The 20,807-nt window shown below is 38.5% G+C and overlaps 1 protein-coding gene across 1 annotated transcript in view; it reads left to right on the top strand.

Moving 5' to 3' along the window:
- The first annotated feature begins 2,013 nt into the window (after nucleotides 1–2,013).
- Nucleotides 2,014–20,807, top strand: part of LOC104857636 (zinc finger protein 420) — a 55,559-nt gene continuing 36,765 nt past the window's right edge. The window contains exons 1-4 of the mRNA XM_033759286.1: nucleotides 2,014–2,147; nucleotides 11,665–11,791; nucleotides 11,993–12,056; nucleotides 13,722–15,116. Coding sequence (XP_033615177.1) covers nucleotides 2,145–2,147; nucleotides 11,665–11,791; nucleotides 11,993–12,056; nucleotides 13,722–15,116 — 1,589 coding nt within the window. The 5' untranslated portion in view covers nucleotides 2,014–2,144. The remainder of the gene's footprint in view (nucleotides 2,148–11,664; nucleotides 11,792–11,992; nucleotides 12,057–13,721; nucleotides 15,117–20,807) is intronic.

The raw sequence follows: 20,807 nt of genomic DNA, 5'->3' as shown, positions 1-20,807 counted from the left end.
CATGGGTTCAGCTAGGCAGGAACAGTCAATGCTGTGAGAGGATCAACAGTTTGTTCTAAAAAGGTAAACAGAATATGGAAATCCCTAGGCACAGAGCATCTTATGACAATATCTAACTGGAATCGTGAGGAAACCAACAATACATACGAAAAGATAGACAATTGATATTCATTTAGCTATTTTCTATACATCTGTCATATGGATATGTTTATAGCACTTATTTTGAATAAGTAATAATTCCTTCCTATTTTGTATCCACATACAATATCCTAGAATTATCTTCCTTCATTTATAAGTACAGAAAGAAAATAAGGATGCTCATAGCTTAAATACAAGGACTTAATTTAGGTATATTTATATTATAACTCATCAATATTGGTGTAAAGCAGATGGATAAACTGTACTGGGTGCACACTACACTGACCTTAAGTCCAGTGACTTGTGATATATCTTGTCTAGAGTGGTAGGGTTGTGACTATCCCCGTGGGCCCTCCTAGGATGTAGATCTCTTTGGAGTGTTGACTCCAGCTACTTAGAACAGCTCTAAAAAGAGTGGCGACAGCCACAAGCTGGGGAGCAGTGGAAAGTAGGTGACACATGTGTCAGTTCTATTGAGGGTATCGTCTTTTCAAAGGTTCTTACTAGTTACCATGGTGCTTTCCCTGGGAAGTACTTTTGATATAGTAAGAGTTGCTGGTGTCACACTGAAACAGTTTCATATGAAGAAAAACTGTAAGGAGCTTTCATAGAAATAATTCATTTACATGGTCTTTCAAAGAAAGGGTTGATGAATTTGACAGTCTTTTTGGTTCAGACACCTACTATTAATTTTACTAGTTGTTGTTATTGTTGTTGTTGTTGTTGTAGGTACAAGATACCTGACATACAGGACTTAAAAGTAAAAGGATTACTTTAGCTCATGGTTTCAGAGCCTGAAGTCAGTTGTCATTTGATCCCAACAGAGAAATGTCACAGTGGAAGGAAATGAAGAAAGATAACTGCTGCATGAGAACCAGGGAGCACACAGCAAAGCAGGTGGCAGAGAGGAAGAGGAGGGAGAAGGCAAGGTCCTCAACGTCACACCTCCATGTCTCACCCAGACACACCAGCAGTGTGCTTTGCTAGCATCCTGCCCACCTCTCACGCCAAACAACTTATTAATCAAGAGTGTCATTGACTCCAGGCAATATTTTCCTTCTGGCAATGTTAATGTGTTGAAAGACAGAGATTTGTAACTGTTGAGGAGGGAACGTCAGGGGACAGAGAGCTTACAGTCTGAAGTCCTATGTTTCCCTGTCTCTACAATAGAAAGTGTATTTATTCAGCAGTCGTATGGCTCTCTTTGGTGTGTATTTTTTGCTTACAATGAGTAAATCAAGAGATACACTATGAGAAAGTCGTACCCATGAAGCGAACAACCATATTCCTATTTCTCACCTCTCAGAACAGCAGATCCTCCTTCTCTTGCATGGTGTCCTGGCCTGGCCTGACTCACGATGCTCTCTCACACTGATTTCTCCGTAGAGAATTAACTCTGCAACCGGCTTAGCAGACCGGTGACCCCATTTGGAAGAGCAACACACAGGAAGAGCCCACTGAGTCCAGTAAGAAGGCATGATGGTGCATACCTGAGCACTAGGGAGGCCGATACAGCAGGAGCCCCAGAGAGCTTAAGACCAGTTTGTGCTACGTAGTGAGTTCAAGAACAGAATAAATTACATAGCAAGACCCTCTTTTAAAAACAACAGCAACAACAACGACAGAAGCAGTTCTACAGTCAGAAGTAAACTCTCCTTAAATGCAGACTAAGACAGGTCAGCATCCCGGAAGACAAACTGGACAAGAAGTGTCTGGATTACTATCTCCCATTCCAGCTGCACCCACACTGCTAAGGATTGACTTCTGTCGTCACTCTCAGTTCAGAGGGTGAGCAGCGGAGCAGGAGCCAATCAGTGTTGAGGGGGCGGGCTGTATGAACTGTCCAATCAGGGGCCCGGGGAGGAGGGTTCAGTTTGCTACCTCCCAAGCCCTGAACCAGACCGCATTGCTGACTGCTGCCCCAGCTGAGTAGACCACTGTGTTTTAGGATTTCTGCTGGCTGCAGGCTGCGTGGGACGCACCCGGGGAGACCCTCCAGACACACAATGGTGACGCTGTGGGACGGATGTCCTGATTGGGGTGGGACGGGACGGGGTGAGGTCTGGGTGGAAACGGTCAGAACAGCAATGGCGGACCGGCGCCTCCCCGCTTACACAGGAATCAGAGCTCCTCTTGGTCTCGGTGCGGTACCGGTGTGCGCTCTGTCCCTGCCGCCCTGCCTCAGGCGGATCTATTTTGTGTACCCAGCACCCTCTCTCTCCACAGCCACCCGGCCAGCCTAGAGTGCAGGTTCGGGCAGCCGCAGCCGACAGCTCCATCTCCACCTGTGCGCCGACAGGGAGAATTGTGGGGAGACCCTGATTCCGGTGGGGAGCTGTGGGGAGCGGGACCCCTGGTCTCATTCGTCCCACCAGCAGACCTGAGAGATCTCAATTTTATAAATGCCTGGGATACAGAGTCTTAGTTTCTTAGGCCAATGATGCTCTGTAATGAAAGTAAATCGCTAAATTCCAATATGGGCCCACATGGTCAAACTCAGAATAAGTGATGATTAATGGCATGAGAACTGAAAGTAAGGATCGCCAGGTAGTTGGTGCACACCTGTTGTCCCAGAACTCGGGAGGCGGAGGCAGAAATTTCACTGCGATTTGGAGTCCAGCCTGGACTACCTAGTGAGGTTAATACCAGCCCGAACTGCATAGTGAGACCTTGAATCAAACAAGACAAAAAAAAAAAAAAAGAAAAAGTTTAACATTGCTGGCGGTGTGAGTCAGTGTTAGAGTTCTTGCTAAGCATACAGTGAACTCTATGTTACATACCCAGCAATGCAAAAGCAATTATCATCTTAATGATTTAGGTAGCACCTCTACTAACAGAGACTATTTAAGGGAGGCCTCCCATAGAGTTTAGAATACTGAGAAAAATTGAGAGGATCTTAATGTATTAGCGACCGTATGAGAAAATGTTGCTGCAAAGAACTACTTCCAGAAGCAGCTGTCTGTTACGTACACAGTGTGCGATCGTTACACTACTCGGAACATGTGACTTGGTAGGAGTGGAAAAGGTGAGGGGTAGCATCTCAAATTGCTACAGTCCTTGGATTGTAGGCTTTTTTAAGAATTGAAATGCTGATTGAGGTGAACTTTATATTAAAGAAATATTGTACTAGGAGCAAAGCCTGAAATGTGAGGTGTGCAGCCGTGTGAGTGATTACCAACAAATAGAAGCAAGTGGGAGAGGAGGGGATGGAGATACTGGTAAAATCCACGCCTACGTCAGAGAGGGTCTTCCCCTGAGGTAAGATTTTTTTCTAATATGGCAATAAAGAAATTGTGCGCTTGCTCAGTCTGAGAGTAGGTCAAACATCAGGCATTAAGAAAGAGCACTTAGTAAAATTTAGACAAATATGCCTTCTGTTGCTACTGATTAGGTAACCTAATTTTTTTTTATCTTTTTTTTTTTTTTTTTTTTTTTCCCCAAGACAGGGTGCCTCTATGTAGTTCAGGCTGGCCTTAAACTTACTGTGTTGCTGGAAATTGGCTTCAACCTTTGCCAATCCTCCTGACTCAGCCTCATGAGTACTGAGACTAGAGGTGTGTGCCAGTACGCCTCTCCTTCATTGTTTTTGAGGGAAAAAATGGAAGTTAGGAGATGGTCTGAGCTTGTCTGGTTTAGAAATTGCTAGATAGCATCATCTAAGTGTGATGGAAAGGGATTTGCCCAGGATACAACAGATTTTAGGTGTGGTTGATGTTTTTATTGTTCAGAAAGTTGAACTTCAGGTACTGAACTTGAGTTCCTTTGAACTACATTCTCCACACCATTTATTTGTTTGTTTGTTTGTTTGTTTGTTTATTCAATACTTGCAAGGCAGGTGGTGGAATCACTGAGCTAAATCCCCAGCCCTCCACACCTTTTAATACTTTTGAAATTTTGAAAGCCTGTTGCCTAGGCTGCAGCAAACTTTTGCTCTCGTTTCACCCTCCTGGAGTGCTGAGATGACAGGTATGTGCCACCATGCCTAGCTAAGATGGGAGTTTCTTAATCACCACTATTACCTGGATTACCGTGCTTGGTTAAGTGAAATTTCAGTGAGGCATGATACTGTCTGCCTTTCATCTCAGTCACTTGGATAAGAGAGCAAGACCCAGGTCAACATAAAGGAAAATCACCGGAGCTGCGTCTCCAGTCCAACGTAATTTGTGTAACATGTGCAAGGCCCTGAATTCAGTCCAGTACTGAAGCATAAAAGTGATAAGTACTCAGTGGAAGATTTACTTTGATTTGGAATTTTATACTGTTTGCACACTAGTGGTCTGTGCTACAGTACTTACTTGCTCAAGATACTGGGCATCAGCATTGAGTCCCAGCTCTGTCAGCAACAAGACACCAAGTGAAAGCATCCAGTGATTTTCAGTGTGGCACATTCAATAAATTATATGGATATTTAATATTTTATTATGAAATAAGCTATGTGCTACATACATTTTTCTCAAATACAAGTTTATATAAGTATGTTTATCAGTTGTAAGGAAGCAAGGCTTAGCAATAGTTGCTAGATGATGTATAATCAGTGCATTTTCAATACAGTATATTTTGAACTGCCTGTGGGTCGATCAAGATATTTTCCCTTGGTAACTCAACCAGAGTACATAGAATGCATTCCTTCAACTCTTGTAAAGTGCTTCTCTGTAGAATATGTTTGTGATGAAAAATCAGGTTTACTTGGCCTATAAAATATATAATTTACCACCACAAATGTGTGACCAATCACCTGTTCCTCTTGATTTGTACTGCCAGTCATATAAAATCTTACTTTAAATATAGCAGATGTATTTCTTCATAGTACTAATAAATTTAGTGTGTCCACATGGTGTCTCATGTTCAGACTTAAATGTCTATAACTACAGTGTGTCCCAAGAATGGAAAGAGAAACTTCTGTTTACCTTTTTTTTTAATTGAGTTTATCGGTACATTTTAGGTAAACAGTACAGTTGCATTCATTATTGGGATCTTGTACCTTTACATGACAGGTCTTGGTTCTCATTTTTTCCCCTTGTCCCTGCCCTCCCTTCACCCCTCCTCCCCTCCCCATTTACAAACACTTTATTTAAATCTTTTCATTTCCTCACATTTTTTTTTCTGTTTACCTTTTTATCTGAGAGTTTTAAAATAGAGTGGTGTCCTTTGTTTTTCAGAAGGGATTGTAAAAGATATTTGTCACATTCATAGTTGCTGCAGTGGTAGGATAAATATAGTTGTATTAAGAATATAATTTAAAGTATTTGTAGCATATCACAGCATCAAATCTAAGTCTGTACATTATTCCCTACATATGTAGATCATCTTGTCCAGTGTATTTTTCTTTTTTGGTTTTTTGAGACAGGAATTCCCTGAGTAATCCAAGTGACCTTGAATTCTTTATGTAACCAAGGCCGGGGTAAGAACTTGTGTTCTGCCTCAGCCCAATTAACTGTTGGGATTATAGGCATGTGCACCTTGCCTGGCTATCGAATTTTATCTGTACGTAGTATTTTTCTCTATGACTATCTTTTCCCTTTTTTTTTTTTTTTTTTTTTTTGGTACCGGGGAATCAAACTCAGAACCTTGCGCTTGGGAGGCAGGCAGTGGAACCACTGAGCTAAATCCCCAGCCCTCTATGACTATGTTTTAAAGAATTTGTTGATGAGGTTTTATAAAGGTGGATATATAAATGCTTGGAGGTATATGACATTTCTCATTGTTGATAATCTTTCCTTTACTGTGATATATGAAGATTTTCATGTATAAAACAAAATATTGGGAAAGATTAAGACAAGTAGCAGAATGGTTCAAAAATTAACCTTTTTTAAGGCTGACATTAGAAGTTTATGCTAACATTGATAGAAGTTTAAACTTCTAATAAAGTGTTGGTTTTGGGGGGGTTTTGTTGTTGTTGTTGTTTGTTGTTTTGTTTTGTTTTTGTATTGGCGATCGAACTCAGGACCTTGCGCTTGCCAGGCAGGCACAGTGCCACTGAGCTACATCCCTGCCCCTAAAGTGTATTTTTTTAAAGGCATAGTTTCTTACCTAAAGTGTTCATAATATTCCCATGTCATATTACATTCCTAAAAGTTTCAATTCTAATAATGAGAAATCTAACTTCTATTAAGTCGAAAACATCTTTAAAACAAACTGAAAAAAATGACCATTCGTTTCTCAGTAGTTACTAGGTGTATGCTGATTTTGACAAAACTATGTTTTCTGATTTCTAATATGATTTCTGATTAGGAATCACTTGGTTTTATTGTATGTTTAGTGAGCATTAAATTTATGAGAAGGATCATACTGTGTTACAGGTGGACTCTAACAAGATAGATCTTGTTATTCTAAGATGTTACATCTACATACGTTCATCATCTGTGGATAATGACTTTACCTCTTCCATTTCAATCTTTATGTCACTTATTTCTCTTTCTTGCATTATAACATGAGACATGAGTTTTGGTCTAATAGGACGGAACAGTGGAGATGTTGAATATTCTTGACTTATATCTGATACTAAAAGAATTCGTGTAAAGCATCTTTATTTATAGTCCCATATGTTAGTTTTGTGATATATGTGTTTTATTGTTAGTCCTTTTTGGCTTTTTATGAGAGACTCTTAATTAATAATTAATAGAAAGTCATTTAGAAAACATGTTTATGCCAAGGCTCAAATAATCACATGAGGTTTTTCTTTGTTGATTTAGGTTTCCTTCTTTCTTTTCTTTTTTGAGACACAGTCTCACTATGTAGTACGTAGTTCAGGCTGACCTGGAACTCACTATGTCACCACGTAGCCTATTTTACCCTTAAATGAACAGGGATCCTCCTGTCTCAGCCTCCTGAGTACTAGGATTAGTCATGCCCAGCTTGTTGATTTATACTTCTGATGTTGAGTCATCATAATTTGAGATAAAATATACAAATATTATTTAATTATGATATAAGGGCTGTGCTAGCATGTATGTGTGCGTTTGTGAATGTGTATTCCTTTGTATTGCTCCCAGTCCATCGCACATGCTATGGACCCATGCTACTACTTATCTTGCTGCCCAGATGAGAAGCTGTTTTCTAATAAACCCCTGTAATTTACTATTTAATATTTTATCCTGGCTTTGAAAATCTGCCTGCATAGGAGTTACAGCCTTTCTTGGTGAACATGTTGCCTAGTTTCAGGTAAAGATCACGTTAATGTGATGAAGTTTCTGCAGAGATTTCATATTTATTTATAGACAGCAACTCACTATGTAATTCAGGCTGGCCTTGAACTTACTGTGTAGCCCCAGCTGGCCTTGAACTTGTGACAATCCTCCTGCCTCAGCCTCCTCAATGCTAGGATTACAGGTGTGCACCACCATCCCTGGCTCTCTCACCTGCACCCCTTTTTTGAGACATGAGAGACCTCATCTAGCTAAGCATATCTTTTTTTGGATAATGGCTGTATTAGTATACATTTTACACACCTAACAAATACTTTAATCCTGGGGATTTGGTATACATACATATCCATCTTGATCTATATTTAAACTTTTATGGAAGCACCTGTAATCCCATAGGAGATGAATTTATGAAGAGAAGTTGTTTTTGTTTGCCCCTTGAGTTGCTTGTCAACTCCGATTCTCCACAGTTCCTCTTATTCATATACAATGTTTGAAATTTTACGTATTACTAAGAATTTACATCTACTATCTAAAGTTCATTAAATGATAATTTCATTACATTTTTTCTCTTAAAATATCCTCGATTAGCCAGGTGCAGTGGTATGCCTATGCCTTCTCTGCATTCCAGAGGCTGATCAACAAGATCAACATTGGAGGACCAACATGGAACACACAGTGACTCTTTCTCAGAAATGAAACTATCAGTGGTCTTTGCAAATATCTCATATTTTTCATAGTGAGTTGTGGTATTATACCTGCCTTGTTGTTACTCCCTACTGTGTTTTTCTTTTTCCATGTATTGATTTCTGTTTTGTTAATTAGTGGTTCTGTTTTTCTCATGAACTGCTCTGGCTGTTACGTATGTATGTATGCATATGAATTCTTTGCTTGGGAAAGGGTCTCGTTGTTTGGGCTGGCTTTGAACTCAATATGAATTCTAGGCTGGCCTCGAACTCGTGGAGATCCTCCTGCCTCACTCTCTCAAGTTCTGGCATTAGAGATATGCACTACCACGCCTTGCCCTAAATATATTTCTTAAAACCCTCTATATTCGCTGAACATTTTTATTTCAAATTCTGACAATATTATATTATCACTTCATTCCAAATATTTCCAAATTCATTTTGTGATGTATTTAAAACAAGAGATTATTTAAGAAGGAATTTTGCATCAAAAACACATGGATGAACCGCATGCAGTTCAGTGGTAGAGCAGCACATGCTTAGGGACACTGAGGTCTTGGATTCCTCTCCTCTGCCTTGCACTGAGAAAAGAAAGAAAATGGGATTTGTTAAGCTATTCAATCTTTCTAATTTCTAACTTTTCTTTATTAAAATTAAGGCAATATTTATACTTTATAAATGGAGGAATATGTCATATGTTCTAAGGTAAGTTTTACAAAACTTGTCTGTTTGGAAACATTCTGTTTTTTGAATAATCTAAATATATCTAATACCTAGTACACGAATAATATCGAGAGAAAAAATGAATAATTTATACTTTACATTTCCATAGTTTGTTAAAATTTGGAATTACAGTAATATCCTTATGTATTACTGATGTAAGTATTTTCTATATCAGTGAAGTTGGGTTTTGGGGTTTTTTTTTAATGAGAAATAAGACCTCTGGAGTGAAAAACTAACAATACAGATGTAAACCAATATACTTTTTTTTTCTGGAGACAGATTTCACTAGGTAGTTGAGACTGACCTGGAACTCACTATGGAGCCCAGGCTGGTCTCGAACTCAGTGATCCTCCTGCCTCAGCCTCCTGAGTGCTGGGATTACAGGCATGCACCACCACACCTGGCCTCTTCAATGATATTTCTCTTGACATTCTTGTCTGTTTGGTGTAATATGTATTGAAAAGTGTTCTTTCTAGAGAACTGCCTTTTATATCATTATCTGATCACTGTAATCATTATTTTGAGGTACAAATTGAATATCAAGTCAATATAGCTTCTGCAGATTTTGTTGAATCAATATTAGACTACTGTATCTTTTTGGATAGCTTCCTACTTAATCTGTCTTCGTCAATGTCAACAGAACCATTTCTGTCCAGGTTGGCATAACATTGGCACCATAATCCAGATGTGTGGACATTGATCAGATCTGACATCTCTTGCCTTTATTCTCTGACACATGAACCTGTTCTCCTGATGGGCAATATAGAATTTGACCGCTGCTTGCTGGGGGGTCTGTAGGTCTCCTGTTTGCAACTGGGCTGCTTTGGTTATTGCTGCCCAGTGTGTGAATGAAGTCTTTTCATGTGTAAATGCAGACATACAGATATAAATTAATATGTATTTTCTTAATGGTAATTTAGTGTTTAAATATTTTGAAGTAAATTTTACTTATTTTTGTCTTGTTTATATCCCATGATTGTCTTTTTTTTTTTTTTTTTTTTTTTTTTTTTTTTTTTTGTACCAGGGATCAAACTCGAGTCCTTGTGCTTGCAAGGCAGGCAGCAGAACCACTGAGCGACATCCCCCGCCCCCATGATTGTCTTCTTCAGATACATCTAAAAGTTATTTCATTATGAATTTTCAAGGCACTCAGATTTATCTTTCTCATTTCAATATAGAACTTAACTATTATACATAAAATAGAAGAGCATACAATCCAGGTTTTCAACTACATCCCTGATTCTCCTTGAACATAACTGAAACGTATTGTGATTTCTTACAGAGGCACATAATACCAGCTCTGTCATGAGTCAGTATTCCATATATTTGTGGACCCAGTGAGGACTGCCTTCTCCTGAGATCCACTTGTCATTCTCTTTACTAATGGTACAGACTTCATGAAGGGTGAAATGTGAATGTCTTTCATATAAGCTATTGACTTTCTGGTTTAGAAGGTGTTGAGTGTTGTTAGACTTTTAGTACAGCTATAATTTTTTTAAAAAACCAAAGGTGCTATGTCTAAGTGACGTTTTTTGTTTGTTTTGTTTTGAAGTTTTGGGGGGAGTTTGAGGCAGGGTCTCACTTTTCATTTCAGCCTGATCTTGAACTTATTGTATAGTCAAGGCTGGCCTCAAACTCATGGCAATCCTCCTGCATAATCCTCCCAAGTGCTGGGATTACAGGCATGTACCGCCACACCTGGCAGAAATTTTTCTTTTGTGCCTCATTACTTTGTGACATATTGGTTTTCAACGCATGTAATATGTTTTATTCATCTTCTTCTCTTCATTACGCCCCTGTATACCCCTAGAATTTGACCACTTGGTGATGCAAGGTGACTACTTGGTAACACAGCCATAGGATAATTTGCCAGCCTTTCCCCGTTTTCACTGTTCATAGACTTGTTGCAATAAAACTTTTTCCATTCGCATTTCAATTAGCATTCATAAACCTTATTTGATGTTCAATTATTTTCTTTTCTGTGAAACCAAAATTCAAGTTTCAAAATGCTGGCTAAGTACAATCAAAGAAGAAAGGCTTCAATACCATGAAGAGTAAGATTTGGAAAGAGACCTATGTTCTATCAAAACCATTCGTTAAGTATACATCTGCTCAAGTGTTTTGTGGATGGTGATCTGGGCTCCCTCTGTGAGCTCTGCTTTAGAGACAGTGCACAGATACCCTTGTAGTGACCAAGCAGAAGAACCAGTGCTCGTCTTCTGCTGTTGCTTTAGCAGTGAGTGGCAATCTAGTATCGGAGTTCCTATGTGAAGGAAATGTGCATACACATGGAATTGATTGAGACATAGAGTTAATATTTGAAAGATTCAGCCTCTCCTCAGCTTATTTAACAAATAAAAAGGAAGAGACAGAGACAATTTTCAAGATATAAAGGGGACCAGGATGAGACCTGCCTCTATTGGACAGACTCAAATAGAACTTCACAATTGGCCTGCTTTTATTAGCCAGTCAGAAGCACAGGGGGAAGGGTAGCACACGTTTCACGGAACAGGATGAAGTTAATGAGGAGCCACATTTTCTCTACATTCAAATGCCTGTATATTGACAACTGCCCTCAGCAGATTGTCTTGCCTCAGGAGTGCCAGGTTATTGGCATTTGACCCAAAGCAAAGGGGCATGCAGCCTTCCACATACTTCCGTTCCTAGGTAAGATAACAGTGACCTGAAGACTTGTATCTGAGTCCTTGGAGACTGTGAGATCGGAGCTATGTAGTCTAGTCCCCAACACTCAGATGTTTTGTTTTGTTTTTGCCTGACGGGGTCTCACTCTGTAGTTCACTGTGTAGCCCACACTGGCCTTGAACTCATGGTGGTCTTCCTGCCTCAGCTTCCTGAGCACTGGGATTACAGATAGGCACCACCACACCTGGCTCTTAACTCAGATTTTTATGAGAGGAGTTGAGATATCCCAGGCCGTAAGCCTCAACCTTTCCTTTATATGTGTGATCATTTAGGAAGCAGTGATCTTTGAGGATGTGGTTGTGAACTTCACCTTGGAGGAGTGGGCTTTGCTAAATCCATCCCAAAAGAAGCTCTACAGAGATGTGATGGGGGAAACCTTTAGGAACATGGCTGCTATAGGTAAGGATGACATCTCTTTCTCGTTTCCAGAATCAGAGAATACTGTTTGTTGCTTATCAGTGCAGTTTCATTAAATAGAATGTGAAAACATTTTGAAGAATATCTCTGGCCTGGTTACAGTATACCATAAATGTAACTGGAATCTATTAATCTTTCTGTAATAGCATAATGACTTCTTATATTTCTATGTCTACAATTCAGAAAGAGCCTGGGATGATAACCAGGAACTTGAAGAGGAGTACAAAACTTACTGGAGAAATCTAAGGTAATTTGCCTTCACAAGGAAAAGGAATGTTTCTGAAGAATCAGTATTTGAGCAGAAGCATGACAGTCAAGAGAATGAGACCATCTTCAGATGTATGAGGTCTCACAAATATTCTTCAAAGATTTAGACAGCTTCAGTATATGTAATCTGACAATTGAATGTGGAAATATTCCAACGTAGGAAAATAACTTGGTACTGATAGCGTGTGCAACAAGTGACACTGCCAGACGTATAAGTATAGAAGCTGTTCTTTCATGATCATGAAATTGCATTTCAGTATTGCATATAGCTGTATGTGAAAAGAATAAATGTTTAGTGTTGACAGGAACCCATCTTCAGGATATCTATTTACAGATACATGTGAATATGAGATACTCAATATCTAAAAATCTCTATCCGCGAAACAGTATTCAAAGTGCAAATGAATGCTAGTGTTGTAATAATAAGTGTTTTCAAGCCATGCTCCAGAGAATTGAGTCATTCATGTTTTAAAGTTCTTAGGAGATGGTTCTGCCACCTGCCTCGCAAGTGCAAGGACATGAGTTCGATCCCCAGTACCAAAAAAAAGAAAAGAAAAGAAAAGAAAAAAAAATATATATATATAAAATAAAGTTCCTTGAAGGCACCTTCCCACATTGTTAGTGGGAACGTTAAGCACAGCTACTATGAACATCAATACACAGATGTCTTAAAAAGTAAAACCACCTCTGCCTGCCTCACAAACACACGGTTAATGAGTTGGATCCCTGGTACCAAAAAAAAAAAGTAAAGTAAAACCAAAAGTTGTGTTTGATCCAGGCATGTCTGTCCTGTGTAAATCATCATATCCTGTTTAAATCATCACATTATACTAGTAGATGCATATGCATACTCAAAGAGGGCCAATTTATGACAGCCAAGCCCTGGAACCAACCTAGATGGCCACCACTGGATGCATGGGTAAGGAAAACTTTCGGTAGGCTTAGTGCGAAAGTGCGTTCTCCCCAGCACTCTGGGAAGCTGATTCAGCAGGATGGCAAGTTGAAGCTCAGTGTGAATAATTTAATCCTCAATTTGCATCTCTTTCAAAATAAGAAAGAAAAAAGCTAGCGATGTAATGCATCGCTAAGTCCTGTGCTTAATTCCCAGCAATGAAAAGAAAAAGAAAATGTGCTATCTAATCAACCCTAAAGATGAATGATACGTCATTTGGCAAAAGAAATGGGTGAGTTTATCCCATCATGTTGAGTGAAATAAGTCAGGCACAAAATGTGAAATGTCGCATGTTTTCTCTTAGATGAGAAAACCAAAAATATAAATTAGGCAATAAAATAACATGATAGAAAATGGACAGCCTGACTTTTTGGAGATGGGAAAGACAAATGGGGTAAGAAGAGAAGGGGGAAAGTTATGCAAGGAAAGGTATAAAAATGATTAACGTGTGATATACATCTGTACCAACTACTGAAAATGAAACTAAAACTTCTGTATTTCAAAAAACATACCAACTTTAAAATTCCCAAATGCGTACCACTCTTTTTGGAATGGCGTTTTTTGAAGGTGTCCTCAGGGTATTCAGTTAATTTGTTGTCAGAATTGCTTAGCAGGCATGAAAACAGAACTTGTTCTGGTGAATCATTAATATGGAGACCCATTTCATTATGACTGTTTTACTTTTCCTTACAGAAATACATCCTGGAATCAATATAAGGAAATACTCCTTCAGACTCCAGATGCTGATGTCGTCATGAAACTCGCTGGCTTAAAGCCAGCTGAGAGCCTTACTTACAGAAAGCCCCTGATTGGGCCTTTGTTCCTCAATGGGCCCATCATAGCTCACACTGCCCTGAAGCCATGTGAGTATCTGGGATCTGAAGAGCTGTGTAATTGTAATGAGCCTGGAAGAACCTGCAGTGATTTCCAGTCCTTTCAGAAGCATGCAAGGGCAAAGGCTAGAGGGAAATCCTATGAATGTGGTCAGTGTGGAAAGTCCTGTTCTGACCTTAGTGAAAGAACTCACCTTAGAGAGAAGACCTTTGTGTGTAAGGAAAAATTGAAAGCCTCCAGTACACCCAGTGATGTTCAGATCCATGAAAGAAATCACAGTAGGGAGAGGTGCTACGTATGTAAGCAATGTGGGAAAGCCTTCATGAGACGCAGTACCTGTAAAATACATGAAAGAATTCATATAGGGAAGAAACCTTATGTATGTAATCAGTGTGGGAAAGCTTTTACTACACAGAGTTATTGTAAAGCACATGAAAGAAGACACACTGGGGAGAAGCCCTATGTGTGTAAGCACTGTGGGAAAGCTTTCAGCACACGTGGATATTGTGAAATACATGAAAGAATTCACACAGGGGACAGACCCTTTGTATGTAAGCAGTGTGGGAAAGCTTTCACAACACGTGGATATTGTGAAATACATGAAAGAATTCACACGGGGGAGAAACCCTATGTATGTAAGCAGTGTGGGAAAGCATTCAGTGCACAGTCTTATTGCAACATACATGAAAGAATTCACAGTGGAGAGAAGCCCTATGTATGTAAACAATGTGGGAAAGCTTTCAGCAGGCGTAGAACATGTACCATGCATGAAAGAAATCACACTGGAGAGAAACCCTATGTATGTAAGCAATGTGGGAAAGCTTTCAACACCCGCTGTGCTTTTCAAACACATGAAAGACGTCACACTGGGGAGAAACCTTATGTCTGTAAGCAATGTGGGAAAGCTTTTAGCACACAGATTCATTGTCAAAGACATGAACAAATTCACAGTGGGGAGAAACCCTATGTATGTAAGCAGTGTGGGAAAGGTTTCACCACACGTGGTGCTTGTCAAAGACATGAAAGAACTCACACTGGTGAAAAACCCTATGTATGTAATCAATGTGGAAAAGCTTTCAGTTCAAAGGGTTACTGTAAAATACATGAAGGAACTCACACTGGGGAGAAACCCTATGTATGTAAGCAATGTGGGAAAGCTTTCAGCACACACTTTTATCGTGAAAGGCATGAAAGAACTCATACTGGAGAGAAACCCTATGTATGTAAGCAATGTGGGAAAGCTTTTAGCACAAAGTATTATTGTAAAGTACATGAACGAAATCACACTAGGGAGAAATCCTATGTATGTTAGCACGGTGGGAAAACTTTCAGCACATGCCAAAAACGTGAAGTCTCATTAGGGAGAAACTATATATGTAAACCTATTTTGAAAATCGTGTCACAATTTTTCATGTAGTGGAGACCTGTAGAGATAATTAACACAAAATGTTTGCTGTCAATATTTCTTCATAAATTTTCCAGAAAATACAATTCCAGATGGAAATGTCCTAAAGTACACAGTGAGTTTTTCTGTACGTCACTTATAAATATCAGGATTATATATCTGTAGTATTTAATATAAAAATATTACATCGACATAGTTGTTTTTGTATAAGTGTCCATGAGTTTAATACATAATGTCATTCAATTAAATGTGGTGAGTTGAAATATGCGTTTTACTTTTAAGTATGGTGTGTATTGATGTAGTTTTTATTTTGCCTTTAAAATTGTGAAGTATAGGCCACTAAAAAACTTAATATTGTTAACTGTTGAGATTCTGCCACTGCATTTGTTTTAATTTTTGGTTCATATACTTCACATTCTATTTATCAAAAGATGTTTTTGAATTTGATGCTATATTTTATATTAAGATATATTTTCAGAGACTTGTGTACATGTGTTTTTGTTTTTGGTACTGGGGATTGAACTTGGGCCCTTGCACTTGCAAGGCAGGCAGCGGAACTACTGAGCCAAATCCCCGGCTGTACATGTGTTTTTGTTTGTTTGTTTTCCTGTTAAGTTTATTGGTACATTTAAAGCAAACAGTACAGTTACATTTATCATTGGGATCTTGTACCTCTACATGATAAGTCTTGGTTCTTATTTTTTCTCCAAACCTTTACCCTTCACCCCCTTCATCCTCCCCTATTTATAAGATGTGGCCTTTCTATAAAAGTGGAGTACTACTCAGCCATAAAGAATGAGAAACTAGAGGCATTTATAGCTAAATAGATGCGCATTAAGGTTATACTCTTAAGTGAAATAAATAGGACACATTTGAGTAAATACTGAATAGTTTCTCTGGTATGATAAACTAAAAATGTAAATAAGGTTCATAGTATAATTGATAGTGTGAAATAGGAAGAAAATGGCTAAAGGGGAAGAGGAAAGGGGAGGGGAAGGATATAAGGAAAAAGAAAAAATGTGAAAAAGGAAAAAATGGAAACAAAGCCTTTTTACGTGTGTTTTTGACACAACTGTTTTCATACAACTTGCAGATTTGCAAATATTTTGATTTTTATATGTTCATAAGATTGGCTTATCATGTACATAATTTTGCCTACTTTTCTTTCATTTTGAAGCAGGTATTAGCAATTACATAAATTTTTTATTTCTTACCACTAGATTTTTCATGTTTATATTGGAATGACTTAATTTGCTGGGATTTTTTTTTTTCTACCATATGTACCAAAAATAAACTATACTGCTATGAGTTTGATTGCCATAGAGCAGTAGGTCATAACTAGTCTTCAAAAGGCTATCATGAATTATAGTAATGTATCCAGAAAGTATACATGATGGTATGACTTACCAGTAACACTTTTGAAAGAAATGTTATCATCTGTGGAGTTGTTTGGGGGAGAATGTTTGCTGTTAAATTTAATAAGGCAACTGGATTTATTCTATTCCCTGCTGCTGTGATACCATTCCCCTGAGTAAACATTATTATTTTTTTCTACCTAATAAGCTGAACTAATAGCATAAAGGAAAATCTAACTCATGAGAGGTATCATTCTGTTGATTAAAAACTGAAAATTTACTAATTTGTAGTTCACATTGTATTCTGTTTTACTAATTTTTGAGATAAATTTATAGAATGCCATTTCTCATTGTTCATAAGAACCACTATCTGATGAGTGAGGTGTGTGACAGTTGTCTTCAAACACATATGAAAGGTGTGTGCATGAGTCTCACTTGGTCTCCTTTAACCTGGGTTTTTTATAGTTATTTTAACATTGAAATACATAAGTGAGCAAAGCATTAAATATCCATAGACACATAAATTATTCCCCAGATGTGTAATATCATCCAAAATTATGTCTATTTTATATCTGAACTATTCAATATAGTTCATGGAATGTCATACACGACAGAGAACAGCGTCAGTTTCTACACCCTACTACGTGTGCCAACTTCCCTATAGCCCACTTCTCCTTCTTACCTTCACCAGGGAGATAGGTAGTGTGTATTGCTATCCAAATAGAGATGGAATATTTAAAATACAAGACATTTTATCCTGAGTGCTATTTAACCTTGAAACAAACGTTGACAGCTCAGGTGATGGATATTTGTGATCCCAGCAACTCAGCATGCAGAGGTGGATGGTAAACACAAATTGAGGCCGTCCTATTCGACCTAGTGATACCTGTCTCAAAATATATGTAAAAGGTCTGCAGTGGAGGCTCATGGCTTTAGTACTCCTAGGTTTAATCCCCAGTATCTAAATTATGTTAATACAAACTTACATATCCATGTTTTGTCCTTTTCTTAATGTCTAAGCCAAATGCTATTATTTTCGTCCCAGCATCAGTAGAAACTATGAAACTGTTCTCTTGATATCTGCATTTTAAATTTTAGGAAAGAAAAATTTAGGTCAAGAATATAAACAAGACAGGATGAAAAAACTTGGTATTGCAAATTATGATTTGTTGCTCAGGAAATATTCTTTGCATGGTAATATTTGTATGGCAGTCATATATGCCTGCATCGGGGAGTAAAACATAACGAAGCATGAATAACAGGCATCCCGCGTTCTTCCTCTAGTCACATTAAAAAATCAGTTTTCTGAATGCTGTTGACAGTGTTTTTGGTTGGAAACAAAGTGGGATGACAACAAACAAAAAGGATTATATACAATTAAAAACCTGCACAGATATGGAAAGAAATAACCTATAGAACAGGAAAAAAAATGCTTTGGAAAAAACCATGCAAGTGAAATGAATACACACTTATCCACCTAAGTAGAAATGGCCAATAAATACCTGAAAAGACATTCAGCATTTTTACCCAATAGAGAAATGCAGATTGCAACAGCATCTTGTTCCAGGAAGAACACACATCACCAGAACTCAAAAAAAAAAAAAAAAAAAAAAGTGTCCATGAGGTTGCAGGGGGAAAAGGAGCCATTCAACATCACTGGTGGGAATGTAAACTAGGTCAACCACTACAGAAGTCAGGGTGCAAAGTATTCAAAAAAGTAGTGACTCCATTCAATGTAGTGCTTCCTCTTGTGGGTATCCTCCCCAAGGAGTTAAAGACATCTCAGTGGTACATGCATATTCCTGTTTACAGCAGCAATACTCACTTTTTCTGTTGAGCAGCACCAGTGAACCATCATGCTCTGTCAGCAACCAAATATCCAAGGTAAAAAAAGTACCCTTCGGTGTACTCTATTTAAGAAATTATATGTGGTATTTTATATTTTATTATGAGATGGGCTCTATGTTGGATTATTTTTGCTGAGTGCAGGTAAATATAAGCATGCTAAGCATGAAAATATGCCAAGGGCATAGCTATGATGTTCAGTAGATTCAGTATCTCTATTCAATATATTTTATTTCAGATTTTTCAGTTGATCAAATATGTCCACTTTGTACCTCAAGGAATCTCTGCAGTCACTTCAGCTGGGTTGAGGTTACGATGCACATAACACCAACTTCCTTGCATTCTCTCAATGCTGTGTTAGTGTATTGCTGTGGAACGTACATATACACTTGCATATAAGAGTCTTCCCTGTTCAGCTCATGTTATAAAGGAACTTTTAGGTTTCTTTGTTTAACCAGAGGTTGAATTCTCCTACAGTGGGTGCCTAAGTGCTTAAACCTGGAGAAGCAACATCTGCCTGCTCAGATGAAGCTAGTAGCTGAAGAACAAGAAGAGCCGATGGTGCCACCGCAGCCCGAGGTGGAAGGTGCTGAAGCCCGTAAGAAACTACTAACAAGGGCCAAGGATTTAGCTCAGTGGTTCCGCCACCTGCCTCGCAAGCACAATACCTGGGTTCAATCCCCGGTACCAAAAAATAAAACAAAAATAACATTGCAAAAAATGTTCCTTAAAGAAAGAAAGAAACTACTAACAATCATCTGTATCCAAAGACTGAACACTGGAGTCGGATGTTCTTGAATGATGACTTCATCAAGCATCACACCTGTTTAAGAAAATTCAAGCATCCAGAAGCTTCTCTCTTCTGCTTTTTTTTGTTGTTGCGATCGTTCCGATGCCCAGTCCCCTTGGATGACACCGATGTTTCTCACCGAGATCAGTGGCCCATTTATCAATTATTTTCTCTAGAGGGACACACAGAGACACCCAGAAGTTGGTTTACTAAATTTTATACTGTGCCCCCATCAAGTCATGATGATGACATGATTAACAACCCCCAAACAAAACAACTTTAGTAAGTTAAAATGTTTATTACGTGTTTACAGTGTATAACGTTTACATTTGTTGTTAGAAAGTGGCACATGTATGCAGCACGTCTAACACTTTTTTACTTCTTTCATCCCCATTTTTCCCTTTTCCATGCATTTCTTCATCCTGTTTCCACTTGTAAAGGGTTTCTTATTTTCCAATTTCTGATTTTATTTTTTCCTATAAAAGTTAAACAGAATACCTCTAGTAGTAAAGTCAATCATCTCTAAACAGCAGCATCCTGAATATGCAAGTGTATAAGGGTTTCAGCATCCTTCCTGTGTTTGTAAATCCGCAGAATATGATTTCAAGAGGCCTCTCCCAGCTTGCAAAATACTTTACAGGTATCTGTAACAGTGCATTTGTTTTAAACGTGTATTCATGGCCTGATGCTTTTTTGCATGGACCTACTTCTGCCAGCATGGAGCAAAATGAATTGTAGAGGAAACAAACGGTTTTGATATATGAAGAGTTGGGGGCATCAGACTGAAATATGTACGCATAAAGAGAATAAACCTGTGAAGAGAGGTCATAGAGGAAAAACTCATTTACACAACTTTTTAAAGAATGAATCAATGCATTTGGAAGTTTATTTAAGACACACCTAACTGAATTGTATTTGGTTTTTGTTTATTTAGTTACACTAACAAAATATCCAACATACAGAATTTCAGAAGAAACAGTTAATTTTGTCTCTTTGTTTCAGAGATTGCAGTCGGGGTTTGACTGTTTCCAATGCAGAAATATCATGGCAAATAGCAATGAAGAAAAAAAATGCCAACCACTTTATGAGAGTCAGGGGCTAGAGAGTAGGGAAGGAGCCCGAGAGGAAGGATCCGGGGACCGGATTTGGCCCCTAAGGTCGCCCTCACATGACTCCACCAGACAAAGCTAGAAGTGTGTGTTACTAATATTCTAAACATCTGTCAGGCCAAACAAGTTGTTAAAGAGTCTCACATAACTCCAGGCAATACATTCCTTCTAGGAATATTAAAGTGCCGAGAGAGGCAGAGTTTCAGTTTGTGCAGAGGGCACTTCAGGGTGTGGAGAGCTCACAGTCCGAAGTCTTTCACTGTCCCTACCTCATCACCAGGAAATGGTTGAGTCCATGAGAAGCTTTCAGCAACCATTCTTGCCCTCATGCTTGGCAATATGCTTACTTTCTGAATTCAGGGTTTTAAAAAAGCTTAATGGACGATTAGGTAGCTTGTCTGGGAGAGTTGAAATGCTTGCTTTTCTTTCTTTCTTTCTTTC

Source organism: Fukomys damarensis, unplaced genomic scaffold (genome assembly GCF_012274545.1).
Source record: "Fukomys damarensis isolate Sample0158 unplaced genomic scaffold, DMR_v1.0_HiC HiC_scaffold_37, whole genome shotgun sequence".
NCBI classification, from domain to species: domain Eukaryota; kingdom Metazoa; phylum Chordata; class Mammalia; order Rodentia; family Bathyergidae; genus Fukomys; species Fukomys damarensis.
The sequence above is the reverse complement of the archived record's forward strand: the minus strand, read 5'-3'. Positions and strand labels throughout refer to the sequence as shown.